This window comes from Rissa tridactyla, chromosome 20 (assembly GCF_028500815.1).
Source record: "Rissa tridactyla isolate bRisTri1 chromosome 20, bRisTri1.patW.cur.20221130, whole genome shotgun sequence".
NCBI lineage: Eukaryota > Metazoa > Chordata > Aves > Charadriiformes > Laridae > Rissa > Rissa tridactyla.
The window spans coordinates 3,882,179-3,894,188 of NC_071485.1; the positions used below are offsets into that span (position 1 = coordinate 3,882,179).

The 12,010-nt window shown below is 59.7% G+C and overlaps 1 protein-coding gene across 2 annotated transcripts; it reads right to left on the bottom strand.

Annotated features, from left to right (window-relative positions):
• Positions 1 to 4,857: 4,857 nt before the first annotated feature.
• On the bottom strand, positions 4,858 to 11,700 carry LOC128900095 (indoleamine 2,3-dioxygenase 2-like). Of its 2 annotated transcripts, XM_054180864.1 has the most exons (10): positions 11,582 to 11,700; positions 10,475 to 10,570; positions 9,860 to 9,979; positions 9,554 to 9,672; positions 9,176 to 9,190; positions 8,607 to 8,706; positions 8,237 to 8,354; positions 7,978 to 8,029; positions 6,194 to 6,342; positions 4,858 to 5,500 (listed from the first exon to the last, which is right to left on the bottom strand). In XM_054180864.1, the coding sequence occupies exons 1-10, from the start codon at positions 11,678 to 11,680 to the stop codon at positions 5,130 to 5,132; spliced, it is 1,239 nt and encodes a 412-aa protein (XP_054036839.1). In that variant the 5' UTR covers positions 11,681 to 11,700; the 3' UTR covers positions 4,858 to 5,129. The 2 variants fall into 2 exon arrangements, with proteins under 2 accessions (XP_054036839.1, XP_054036840.1); XM_054180865.1 differs by lacking the exon at positions 9,860 to 9,979.
• Positions 11,701 to 12,010: the final 310 nt, after the last annotated feature.

Below are 12,010 nucleotides of genomic sequence, written 5' to 3' on the forward strand. Positions count from 1 at the left end.
GCTGTAATTAGCACTTTTTGGCTTGAGTCATGTCCTTTAATCATATCTGGGCTGCAGTCACTCCTGCCAAGGTGAGTAATTCCCTGAGCAGAGATAAAACCCTCCGCGTTCCTTGTGCTTTTGCCAGGTCGAGTGTTCGAGGGATGCGGTGCTCAGGGCATGCACCCGCTGCAGCGTCAGGCCCCGGGCAAGCGCCAGTGTCAGGGAGAAGGTGAAGGCAATTATTTTCTGTGCCCTCCTGTCCCTCCCAAGGGGGAATTGCAAAGCAAACCTGGTTGTTATTAACAAATTGCTTTGAGACCTGTGGCCGAGCCGTGCAGGAGAGGAGAGCCCCACCAGGAGACAAGGACTTGTCTGTAGAAGTGTCGTCAGCGGGGGCAGGTGTCCGTCACAGCCAAGCTGCCAGGGATGCAGGGCAAAATTCCAGCGGATAGAGAAAACTGAGGATGAAAATGAGCAATCCTGGCAGACACACTTGGGGCTGGAGCAGCCGGCGCTTGAGATGGGACCTTCAGGGTTATAACAGCAGCCGGAGATCCTGAGATGGGGCTGCAGACCTCCCGGGCACTCAAGGAAAGTTGACCATGAAATATTTTATAGCTTATGAGAAGCTCGTAAGGCAGCCAGGCCCCGGATAATGGGGGATTTTAATTACTTGGATATTGATGGACATAGTAAGTGTGCAGCAAACCACAAAGGGAAACCTGTGGCTAGAGGGGAGCGCGAGACTGATCTATGCACAGCATGTTAAATAACCTAAATCGTTCGGAGCCTCTTCTGGCCCCAGTTCCAGGAGCAGAGCCAAGTATGATAAATAAGGTCGGGGTTGGGAAGTGTCTAGAATACAAATGTTTGTATTCTTGTTCGATTTCAAATATTCGGGGGGACAAAAGCGGTGGCAGGAGTCACAGCAAAGCACGTGGCTGTGTCCGCCCGGGGGCTGTGAGACGCCCCGGGAGCGGGGCAGCGCTGCCAGCGCCCAGAGGCATCTCAGGAACTTTTGCACAGATTTTTCGCGGTGGAAGGTGACCGGGGTGAGACGCGGGCAAGGCGAGGAGGGAGACAGAGGCCAAAGCAATTGAGAAGGACGGAAAGTCTGAGCAAGCAGCGTGGGTGGGATGGCGGCGGCCAGGCTGGGCACGGCGCAGGGAGCGGAGGGGAGCCGGGCGGGCAGGGCTGGCCACCGCGCTGCGGGCAGGTCCCGGGACCAACCCGGGCTCCTGCGAGGTTTGGTGGCATGGAAGGTGTGCCCAGGCGAGGTCTCCTCCCGCCACCTCGGGTGCACTCCGGGCTGCCTCCTCCATCACACAGGGCCCACCGTCAGGCATCACCGGGGGAATCTCTGCTTAGTGCAAGGGGGTGACGGGGTGTCAAGAAGAAGGTGGCCCCCCCAGGTCGGGGCCGGGAGTGCCGTGCCAGGGCTGCCGGGCGGCTCCCGAGCTGCAGCTTCGCAATGGAAATGTGTGCATCAGCGCCGCAGGGGCAGCGCCTCTGTTTGCGGTGATAAGACAGTTTTCTGTGTGGGTGGCGCTAATTTGGGTCCGCGGCTGCTTTTCTGGTTGTGGCCGAGGGCTGTGACATCCCTCCCGGATTTGCATCCGCTCCCAGGCTGGGTCTGTCCCGGCTGCCCCGGCGGGCGCTGCCGGCTGTGGGAGATGGTGCGAAATCCTTCTGGTTCCTGGGGAGCCTGGGCAGGTGGTACCGTCCCAGCAACGCTGCCGTGGTCCCTAACTGCGGAGAAATGCCTCTGGGGGCTGAGGTCTGGGGGGGCAGCTCTGAAAGGGGGGGGATCTGCTCTTTTGCTGGTTTCCTTTTGCTGAAAAAACATCCACTTTATCAAATAGCTGCAGAAATGGGCTTAACCCTGCCTGTCCCATTGCAGGGCGTCTCGGGGGCCCCCCGGGCTCAGGTTGTCCCAGCCGTCACAGCTCCCTTCCCAAATTTCCTCCGCTCTTTGTATCGCTGTTGGTGGCAGGAGGGCAGTGCCACCCCGCCAGGGCTGGGGGCTGGCTGGGGAACGGCTGTGGGCTCGAAACAGGGCGCAGTGGACCAGAGCAGCAGAGACCGAACATTGCTGCTACACCTGTGGCTCGGTAAAGGTGGCGGAGAGCTGCGTCTGGGCTCACCCCATGGAGCTCGGGTTCCCCCGGCGCCTGCCGAAAGGGACCCTCAGAGCAGAGCGGGACCCCGGGTCGCAGACCCGTCTCACTGTCCATCAGCCCATCGCAGTGCGGTTCCTTCGCGGCGTGCAAAATGAACGCCGAGCACCGTGTTTGTTATTCCCAAACGTATTGTGGCATTTTTAGGCATAGGCGTAAATTATTTAAATGCAATGTGCTTGCAGTCGTAACGCACCTGAGACCTCAGATGTCTGCGTCTTGCGATCAGTATTAGACAGCAGTGGTTTGGGAACAGAGAGAAATCAAAGCTCTCGCCAAGCAGCTGTCCCAGCCCGCCAGGAGAGGAGCCGGGAAGGGTCTGTGCATCGCTGTCTGGGTGCTGCGAGCGCGGCAGGATCCTCCCTGAATCCACTTTAAAGGGGCTGAATCTGATCAGTGCGTGTGCTGGCGCTGGATGCGGCGCTCACAAAGCGTTTGTTAAACTGAACCCAAATGTGGTGAGCCCTTGCTCTGTAGTTTGCTGACCTGGGAACACTGTGGTCCGACTCTTTCTGTGCGGTTTTTAGGCACCTTCCTCAACCCCCAAAAGTAATGAGCTGAAGGTGAGGGTGCAGGGTCGCCCCTGGGCTCTCCAGAGCCCTCCAGCATCTCTCCCCTGGTTTCCCAGCTCCCCTTTTCTCCCCCAAGGCAGCACGAATCCTCCCTCCTTCCTCCCCAGTTGGAGCGTGGCTGTGATGCTGCTGGTCCAGTGTGGGGCAGGGCCAGGGATTGCAGCGGGAATAAAATTCCCCCCACGGGGACCCTTTTCCCCCTCCTGGTACTGGCCTTGGCGTGCGGTCATGGACGTCACAGCACGCATGGAGCCCACGCGTGCCCCCCGCAGCGCCAGCCTGCACCAGCTCCCTGCAGTCCCGGCTGGGCTTTCCATTTGGCCAGAGTGATATTTATTTTTTTTCCGCGGTCTTAATTTGCTGTTTTCCTGCAACGGTCTGAAATGTAATAGATGAAGACAATCATCAGAATGAAATATTTCCTACATAAAATATGCAGCAGCTATTCAGAAATGAGGATGGAGTAGAATGAGGGCTGCCAGGCAGAGATTTAAAGGTGCTGACAGGTCCCCATAGGTTGTTTACTGACGATATCTCCCCTAAGCCCCAGTTTTAAGACGGCCTTTCAAAAGAGGGCACAAAATAAAATTTCGCAAGGAGCTTTAATAATTCAAGCTGCCGTGTGCCGAGCTTTTTGTCGCCCTCGTGGGAATGAAGCCTCGTTTCAAAGGACCTTGACTCTCTTCTGATGGTGCAGGAGAAGTGGCACCGCCAGAGCTATTTTTGCACCGAGACACTGATTGGGTGTGAAGCCTGTCTCGGGCGGCCGTGCCAGCAGAACCCGGGCAGGCAAAACACGGAGGCATATGGCCTGATTTCCCTAAAGATGCCGATTCCAAGGAATTTGGGGGTGCGCAGTCGCTGTGAAAGGCACTTTGTCTGAGGCATTTTTCCCTCGCTGGCTGAGGAAACCGTGTGTCCCCCCGTCCCCTGCCACAGCAGGTATTGCTCACTGAGACTTAAGAATGTGAATCCTGTGTGCCCAAATGTTGCAGCTTTGCCCCTGTGACAACCCGAGCCCTTAATAAACCAGGAGCCGCAACGAAGCTGGCAACAGAGTGAAACCTTATGCCCTAACGCAGCATCCCCAAGCCAGCAGCCGCCTCCTCGACTTGCCTTCCCGCGTGCCCTGCTCGCTTCCCTCGGCTGCTTCCCCCTCTCGCCTGGGTTTGAGTGCCTTCAGCATCGTCCCCATGACCGGAGAGCTGGCGTTTGTCCCCAGACTTCCCCCGGGAGCAATTGCGGTCCCGCTGCGGATGCAGCTTTGTGAGATTCTGCCTGTTACTCAAACCGGGCGGTGGCATTTCAGCGGAAAATAACCTGCCTCGTACCGAAACAAGTAACAGTGAAGCGCCGGGCAGCCCCGAGCCCGCGGGCCGGCAACGGGCTCGCCGTTAGCAGCCGGTGCGGGCTCCGGCTGGCCGGGCCGGCGGGAAGCGCTGGCGGGAGCCTGCCTCGGCGGCGTGGGACCCACCGGGGCCTGCGGCCCTGGGCTCCTGCGGAACGCGTCTGTTTGGTGTCAAAACGACCAGGCTGGGGGCGGGGGGGGGGGCCGTGTCTGGGTGCCAAAGGCGGCGGGTCGCAGGGAACCCCCGCAGGCGGCAACCGCAGCCCCCCCAGACCCCGCCGGTGGTTTGCGTTACCCGCCCCCCCCCGCCCCGTTCCTCTGCTGCGGGGGAGCCCGGCGGCGGCGGAGCCAAAAGCAGGTTTCTGTCGCCACCTCGCGATGGAGAAGCGCCGGGATGTCGCGACGGGGCCGGCCGGGGACGCGGCTCCGCGAGGGACACGGGGCCCGGCAGCGCGGCGGGTCTGGGGAGCGCCGCTTTACTGGTCCCTGTGACCCTGGCGCCGTGTGGGCTCCAGCCGGGACAAACCCCGGCCGGGTCCAGCCGCGCCGGCAGCCCCGACCCCGGGGAAGGGGCAGCGAGCCTGGTGGGACGCAGCAAGCAGGGCTTGGATGGACACGGCTCTTCCCGGTGCCGTGGAAGGATGCTGAGCTGAGCCCAGTATGATGGAAGGATGCTGTGCCCATCCCGGTATCATGGGAAGGATGCTGTGCGCATCCCGGTGCCATGGGAAGGATGCTGTGCGCATCCCGGTGCCATGGGAAGGATGCTGTGCCCATCCCGGTATCATGGGAAGGATGCTGTGCCCATCCCAGTATCATGGAAGGATGCTGCAGTCCCTGCGTGCCTTTTGGGGGTTATCAGCAGCGGTGCTCTCCTCCCTCAACACCCCAGATCACGTTCCCCATGTCCCAGATGTGCACGAGCAGGAAGGGGGCTGCTGAGAGGGTTTTGGTGAAGGTCTCTGCAATCGGATTTTGGCAAAACCACACCCGACCAGTTTGGCCTCCTGCACTGGCTTTGAGCAGTGCCTCGCAAACCCTCAGGGCAAGTCAGACACTTATCGTCCCTTCCCTGGTGGTGTCCCTGACGCTCTTCAGGAAGCTGAAGATGTGGGACCCGCCGGTCCCTTTGGTCTCCAGTGCAGACGGGGGCTTCCCCGCGGAGGGACCAGCCCCGTCGCCCGGCTCTGCCCGCCCGGCTTTGGCTTTGGCTGCTGCGATGGTGATGTACTTGGTGACGATGGTGATGTGGTAGGACCTGAAGTCTGCCAGCGCAGAGACGCACCGGTTGAAAGCCGCGCAGAGCCCTGCGTCTCCAGAGGAGAGGACGTGCTGCTTCAGGGAGGGGGCACGGCGGATCTCCTCCACAAAGGCTCTGTGGGGCGGGGGCATGTAGTCCCTCATCCTGTGCAGGAAGGCGTCTGCAAGACACCAGCAAAGGAAGAGATAAGTTGTGGGCAAGTGGGTTAAAGCCGCTGAAGCTCTCAGAGGCCGGACGGGAGCACTGGCCTGCAGGGACCACGGCGCCAGGTGGTACCAGCAGCCTGCGCCGCCCCCTGCCCTCCCCTGTGCTGTCTCGGTGCCTCCGATTAATAGAGAAAGAAAACCCGTATTAGGGCAGTGCTCCATTAGGGTCGACCTTAACCCTATAAGGCAGGTTTTAGCCTTTGCTCTCAGCCTTTTGGTTTTGGGTTGTTTGGGGTTGGGTGTTTTTTTTGCTATTAGAGTGGTTTTGCTAATTTCTGATAAACACGTTCTGTCGTGGGCCAGACTAGCGCGAAGCTGTGTGAATGGATGAGCTCAGATACTGGCAGGATGCTGGCGAGCTCTGCTCCCATATATAACATCAGTAAAAAGTTGACACGCAAAAAGCAAAGTCTGTTCATCTGGGAATTTATAGCGGTGAGGAAGTGCCTGCCAGAGCCTCCTTTATAAACTTCCTCCCTAACGAACCGGGCAGAGCCTCCTCCCGGCCGGCTCCACCAGGATTTGCGAGGGGGAGATGGCGCGTGTCCTGTCAAGGGGCAGATCCGGGCACAGCCGTGGGAATCGCTCTGTCTTGGTTCTTCCCTCGCCCCTTTTTGCTTAGGAAAAAGGAAAAGTGCGTGACTTACTGCTCTCCCCGCTGTGCCGAATCCCCAGGAACTCGTCGAAAGCGTGAAGGACAGTGCTCTGCGCCGCGCTGCCTCCCGAGTACGCCATGGGCTCCTCAGAGACACCTTCGTAGACCAGCCCCTGCGGCATGGCGGGGTTGTCCTTCCAGCTGGGGGGGAGACACGGGGGTCAGGCAGAGCGGCCGGGGGCGGCTGGTGACGGGGGGGCTGCGAGACGGGACCCTGGGCTGGCAAGATTGAGGGAAACCTTCCTGACCCGGCCCATGGATCTCCTCCCCCTCGCTCGGCCTTGGCGTGTCCTCACTCGCCAGATAAACTCGGAAATCAAACGCTGCAGCGAGGCGCACGACAAGGCCGTGGGTGTAGGGAGAAATCCTGAATTATCCCTCGCCCACGAGGCAGGGATGGTTCTACGGGATCGCCGCGCACTGGGGAGCTCCCCACGGCGTGGGGCCGGGGGGTCCTGGCTCGGGGGGTGCCGCGTGGTGGTTTGCACCCGCAGAGTGGCTTTGGGTGTGCGAGAGGGGACAGTCCCTTGTCTGGGAAAAGTCAGATAGCAGCATCTAACATTCTAATTCCTTGAAATCCCGGTGGCCGTTAGGAGAAGTGGGGTTGCCTCTGTGGCAGATAGAGTCGCCCAAACGCTCTTCCGAGCCCTTGAAGTTTGTACTTTGGATTTTTGTCTGTTCTTGTTACTCTCGACATGATGTCTTTAAAGACGACGCAGGACAGCCTGCCTTTATTTACTTCGGCAGAGAACCAGCCCGTAATGTGATTTCCTCCCTCTCGTAAAGCTGCTCGTCCTCAGCAAGCCCAGGAACACAGGGCCCCCCCCCCGTACACCATTAACTCACAGCTCCTGGCATCCCGCTTTATCCGCCTGTTGGGCAAAAATGGATAAATGCTTGCTCACAAATGGAAAGAGGACTTATAATTTCAGAGAGATAATGGGCCTGGCACAAAAATATCTCTTGACCTTGTGAAAAATGCCCCATTTCATGAAGCTGTCAGTGCTGGCTGCTGGGGCTGTTTGACTGCTGGAGCAGATTTTGCACAAAATGCAGAGAAAAATAGATTCATTATCAAATACCACAATATTTTTAGCTCTCCCAGGGATGTATTTATAGTAACCTTTACTAGTGGGAAGTTCTTATAAGCAGAAGGGAATTTAAAAGGCATGTTTTTCCAGGCTGATGACCATCAAGACGAGGTCAGCTTGGATGAAAAATGAGCGAAACCTAATGAGGATGCATGGAGCCTTTTGACTTAGGAATGCTGAGATTTGCTGAAGAGAAACAAAAATAGAACCCCCCTGAGAAGCCCGGGAGCGGAGAGCTGGGGATGCTCCAGCCCCGCAGGGAAGGTGAGGGATGGCCAGCCCCCAGCGCTGGGCTCTCGTGGCTTCGTTTCTGCCTTGGCCAACTGACTTTTTTCGGTATTTGGGGGATTGGGTTTTTTTAATTAATGGGATTGTAATGGAGCAACACCAAGAAGCTTGTTCTAGATGCAGAGTGAAGAGACCCCACTCAGCTTTGCAGCTTTGTGTACTCTGTGTTTGAAGTAAAGAGAAATTAGTTTTTTGCTGTCAAAACTGCTCCGGCCAAGAGCAGGAATGATTTGGAGGGATGGTCTTGGGGCCACCGCTGCCAGACACAGCACCGGTTCCTTCCCCACCCCCGGGGACCCCGTACCCCATCTGGGCTGTCCCTTCCCCACATCCCCTGCTGCCCCCGGCCCGGGAGCTGCCCACACGGTGGCTTTGGAGATAAAGGCACCGCACTTACCCGGAGAGAAAGATCCGAATCACGGCGTAAAATACTGCTGGATCCACGTAATCTAGGAGGAAATCAGATCATAGATGTTACTGCAGGCAAAAGGCAATTATTTCCCTCTGCCTCGGCGTTTCCCGCATGGCAGTGCTCCCGCTTCCTCCCGCTCCATCCCTCCGGAGAGATTCTATGGGGCAAATACGAGCACGTTTACGCTGACGCGTCTGATGAGCTAAAGCGTGCTCGGCGACGTGAGGGCAGGAGCTGCTGTTACCGTGCATCCGTTTCAACGCCTTGCTCATGTCCCCGATGGCCTCTGCCAGCTCCTGCAGGGCTTGGTGCAGGGTCTCCTCATCCAGCTGCAGGATGGCACGAATGGCCCGAACGATTGCCTGCCGGAGGAGAGGAGGGAGAGCACGAAGTGGTGAGGGGGCTGCGATGTCTGTGTACCTGCTGCCCCCCCTGCCAGCTCTGCCCCTTCCCCTGGCCTTTGAGACAGGGGCACCTCGTGGGTGCCTGTGCAGGGGACGGGGGCACCTCGTGGGTGCGTGCCTACGGGCGCTTTCTGGGTGAGCGAAGATCTGTGGGGCACAGCAGGAGGGAAGGCCCACGCCCCCCAGCTGGCTCCCACAGCAGGGCCCTACCTTAATGCCAGGCACGGCCGCCTTCTCCACCAGGAAGGTGACGAGGATGAAGCCCCGCAGGCTCTCTCCCCCGGGCAGCGAGATGATGGTGTCCAGGTTCCTGCAGGGGCGACCGGCAGAGCGGCCGAGCGCATGGGGGTCAGGAGGGCTCTTGGTCGGGGTTTCCCCGCACGCCCCGGGAAACGCTGAGCCATCAGAGCAAAACCCTCCCGGCTCCAAATCCTCTCACCTGCACCCCGGGCGGAGAGGAGCTGGCACAGAGCAAAAGGGGATGGGGCTGCTCTAGTTTGGGGGGAGCTGTGACCCTCCCCACGGACTCACTGGGCTAACGGTCTGGCCCGTGGGGGCCAGGCTCTGCATGGGCTCCAGCAGCCCACGGTTCAGCCGCAGTCACAGCGCTTTGCTGTTGTTGCAGTGGCATTTGCGTGCCAAAGGCTGAGCTGTTTCTGTCGTGCTCGTATATCAAGAGATAGGTTCGACCTAAGCAGAGCCCCGCAGTGTTGGAGTGCTAAGCCAATTCAAACAAAACTAATACTGTTAGAAAATAAATAAGCATCTTAAATACTTACTCGATTTCCAGAGACCTGAAGGCATTTTGGTTATTGCCAACAAATGCACAAGAAAAGGAGAGAGAGACGTTATAAATCGTTACAGCAATGGACTGTGCTCTGTGGGAGAAAAATGAGTCGCTGCCCCATGGGAAGCTCCGTCCCCGGGGGGGGGACGGTCCCGGGGGCAGCCATTTCCCCACTGGGCGCCCATGTCTGCACCCGCGGCTGCAGCGCCGGCAGCCCCAGAGACCACCACTCCCCCCTGCAAGACCCTTCCCCAGACCTTCTCCATGAGACCCCAGTGGTGGGGGGGGGTTCAGTGGGTTTTGGCAAAACAGCAGCAGTTTGGGGACTGTTTATCCCCGTTGTGCTGGATGGGACCTGCCAGCAGTTTACCCGTTGGGGTCCTTCCTCCTCCAGTTGGCCAACACAAAGTCCGCATGGCTGAGGATGGGGGGAAGCCCGAGGGCCTGTGAGACCTCCCAGAAGGGGATGGCGAGATTTCGGGGCAGGACCTGAAGGGCACAAAGCACAGGAGAAGACGGGGACGCTGTCAGGCTGGTGAAAGGTGCCCGGGCCAGGCAGGAGGGGTCACGCTCCTGCTGCAGCCTCAGGAGTGGGGCTTTGCTCCCATGGGATGAGTCCCAGCGGAGCAGCATCGGATCCCAAGGAGCGGGTGAACCTGTTCTGCATTGCTTTTACCTTCACGCTGCCCTCCTCGCCCTCCTGCCAGATGTAGCCCATGGTGATGAAGCTGAGCACCAGATGTGCCAAGTGCAGCTCCTCGCGCCCTCGGAGGTGCCGGGTGCTCAGCTGCGGCATCTGCCAGAGAGACCCTTGGGAGCAAGGGGCACCGCAGGCAGTGCCAAGGGCCTCCACAGTGGGGGCTGCCCTGCCAGCCAGGGAGAGACCCTTGCTGGGCCCCAAAATCCTCCGTTCCCTCCCCCCTCTGCAGGATTTGTTATTGATTTGCTCGTGCTGGTTGTGGGCATTGACAGTAAACTGCAGCATTGTACTCAAAAAGGCGTCCCTCTCCCGGGGCCGGGGGCTCCTGGAGCGCCTGAGCTCCTCGGTGCGGAGCGTGGCCGGGATGAGCCATGGCTCTTGTGACAGCTAGAGGGTTTCCCCTGCCACCGCACGCCACGCTCCAGCCCTCGCGGCCTCGGCTGCCCGCGCTCCCTGGGGTCTGCCGCAGGGGTTATTTCTATGCCGACGGACGCGGCTTTGCTGTTGGTTTGCTTTTCCATGCGTTCAGCAGACACTGCTGTGTCCGGCCAAGGTTTGAGCACGCCGGAGCGAGGAGAGGTAACACGGTACCTGGTGGACTTGTGAGCGGAGCCGACGGCTCGCGATCAGCTGGGGCAGGTCGTGGGCAATCTCCATCCAGGGACCGTAGGGCGCTGGCAGCTCTGTCTTGGTAGAGAGAGGCGAGAGGGGGGCTGTAAACGCAGGGGGACTGGCAGCACACGGTGTCCCGAGGCTGTGGCTCTTCTCTCCCCCGGTTCCTGAGCAGCTCAGGGTGCAATGGGATGGCCAAAGTGGTCCTGCGCCGATGCAGCTCTGGGGACCAGAGCATCCCCCAGCGAGTTGCTGCAGAGGCAGACGGAGCCCACCCACCCCGTGCTGGGGTACGGCGGGGTGCCGGGAGGGGAGCAGGAGGGAACAGAGGGCTGGAGATAAGCTTGGGTAAACTCTTCAGAGTTCAGGCTGGCTGAGAGACAATGTCCAAACCCTCCTGCTCCGGTCCCCGCTCTGGCTGCAAGGGGAATCGGGGGAGTGACGGCAGCCGAGGACGCACGAGAGGGCTGGAGTGGGGCCGTGACTCGCCATGGGGCTGGGCAGCCCCGGGGAGGGCCGTGTCGGACATCGCCTGGCCGGGGGGGCTTTCACTGTCCTGCTCCGTCGCATTTGCAAAGGTTTTCCTGGGGCTCTGGTGGGTCTGCGGTTGCACCTGCGGGGAAGGGAGGGCTCCCCCCTACAAGGTTCCCCCTCTTGTAATACCAGCCTGCGCGATCGCGAAGTAATGGATGATAAACAAGGATCTGCCTGTCCCTGAGCGCGGCCACTGCGAAGTGAGCCCCGTGATAAACGGCGCTGCTTTCAGCACGGGAGACCTGCAGTCTGACTGCTCGCCGCCTCCTCCCTGAAATCCTGCAACGCCGAGGCCAATGTGTGAATTGCAAAGCTCCTTCTCCTCTCCCCTGGGCCACTTGCTGCAGCCAGTTTAATCATTTTTAAAGCGAGGGGTTTGTCCTATGAAACTGTCTAAGCCAAAACAACACGTGCCTTCCTCATTGCTTTTTATAAACTGTTATAGAGCAGCATTAACTTGAAGCCCAACCAGAAAGCCGCTCACCAACCCCTCTATTTTTCTGTTCTCGGTCTCCTGTAGCACGCAGCCGCGATGGCGCAGCCGTCTCCTACCAGAGGATGGGGAAGAAGGAAGCCGTACTCCTCGGAGAGCTGGAACCTGGTCAGCGCCAGTGGCAGCGGGGTCTCCTCCATGCCCTCGCCGGTCTCCATTACCGGGCACTGCCCGCAGGGCCGGGACATGCTCTGGCTCGGCGGAGACGCGCTGGCTGCCCTGCTCCCGGTATGTGCTGAGCCAGCACCGCGCGCCCCGGCCACGGGCGCGTACCTTGTCCTGGGGGGAGCCGGTGTCTGGCCACCCAATGGCCAGAGGGTCCGAGCAAACACGGTTAAAGGTTGTCGATAAGGAGTTGTCGTGGAGCAAACATTGATCTCCGTCCCCGCGGGCACCCACCTATGGGGAAGGCTCAGGGAAGCTCCCTCGCCGTGGGCAGGGGCTGTGAGCTGTCACCCCCTGGGACCTCCCCCGGGAGCTGCCGGGAT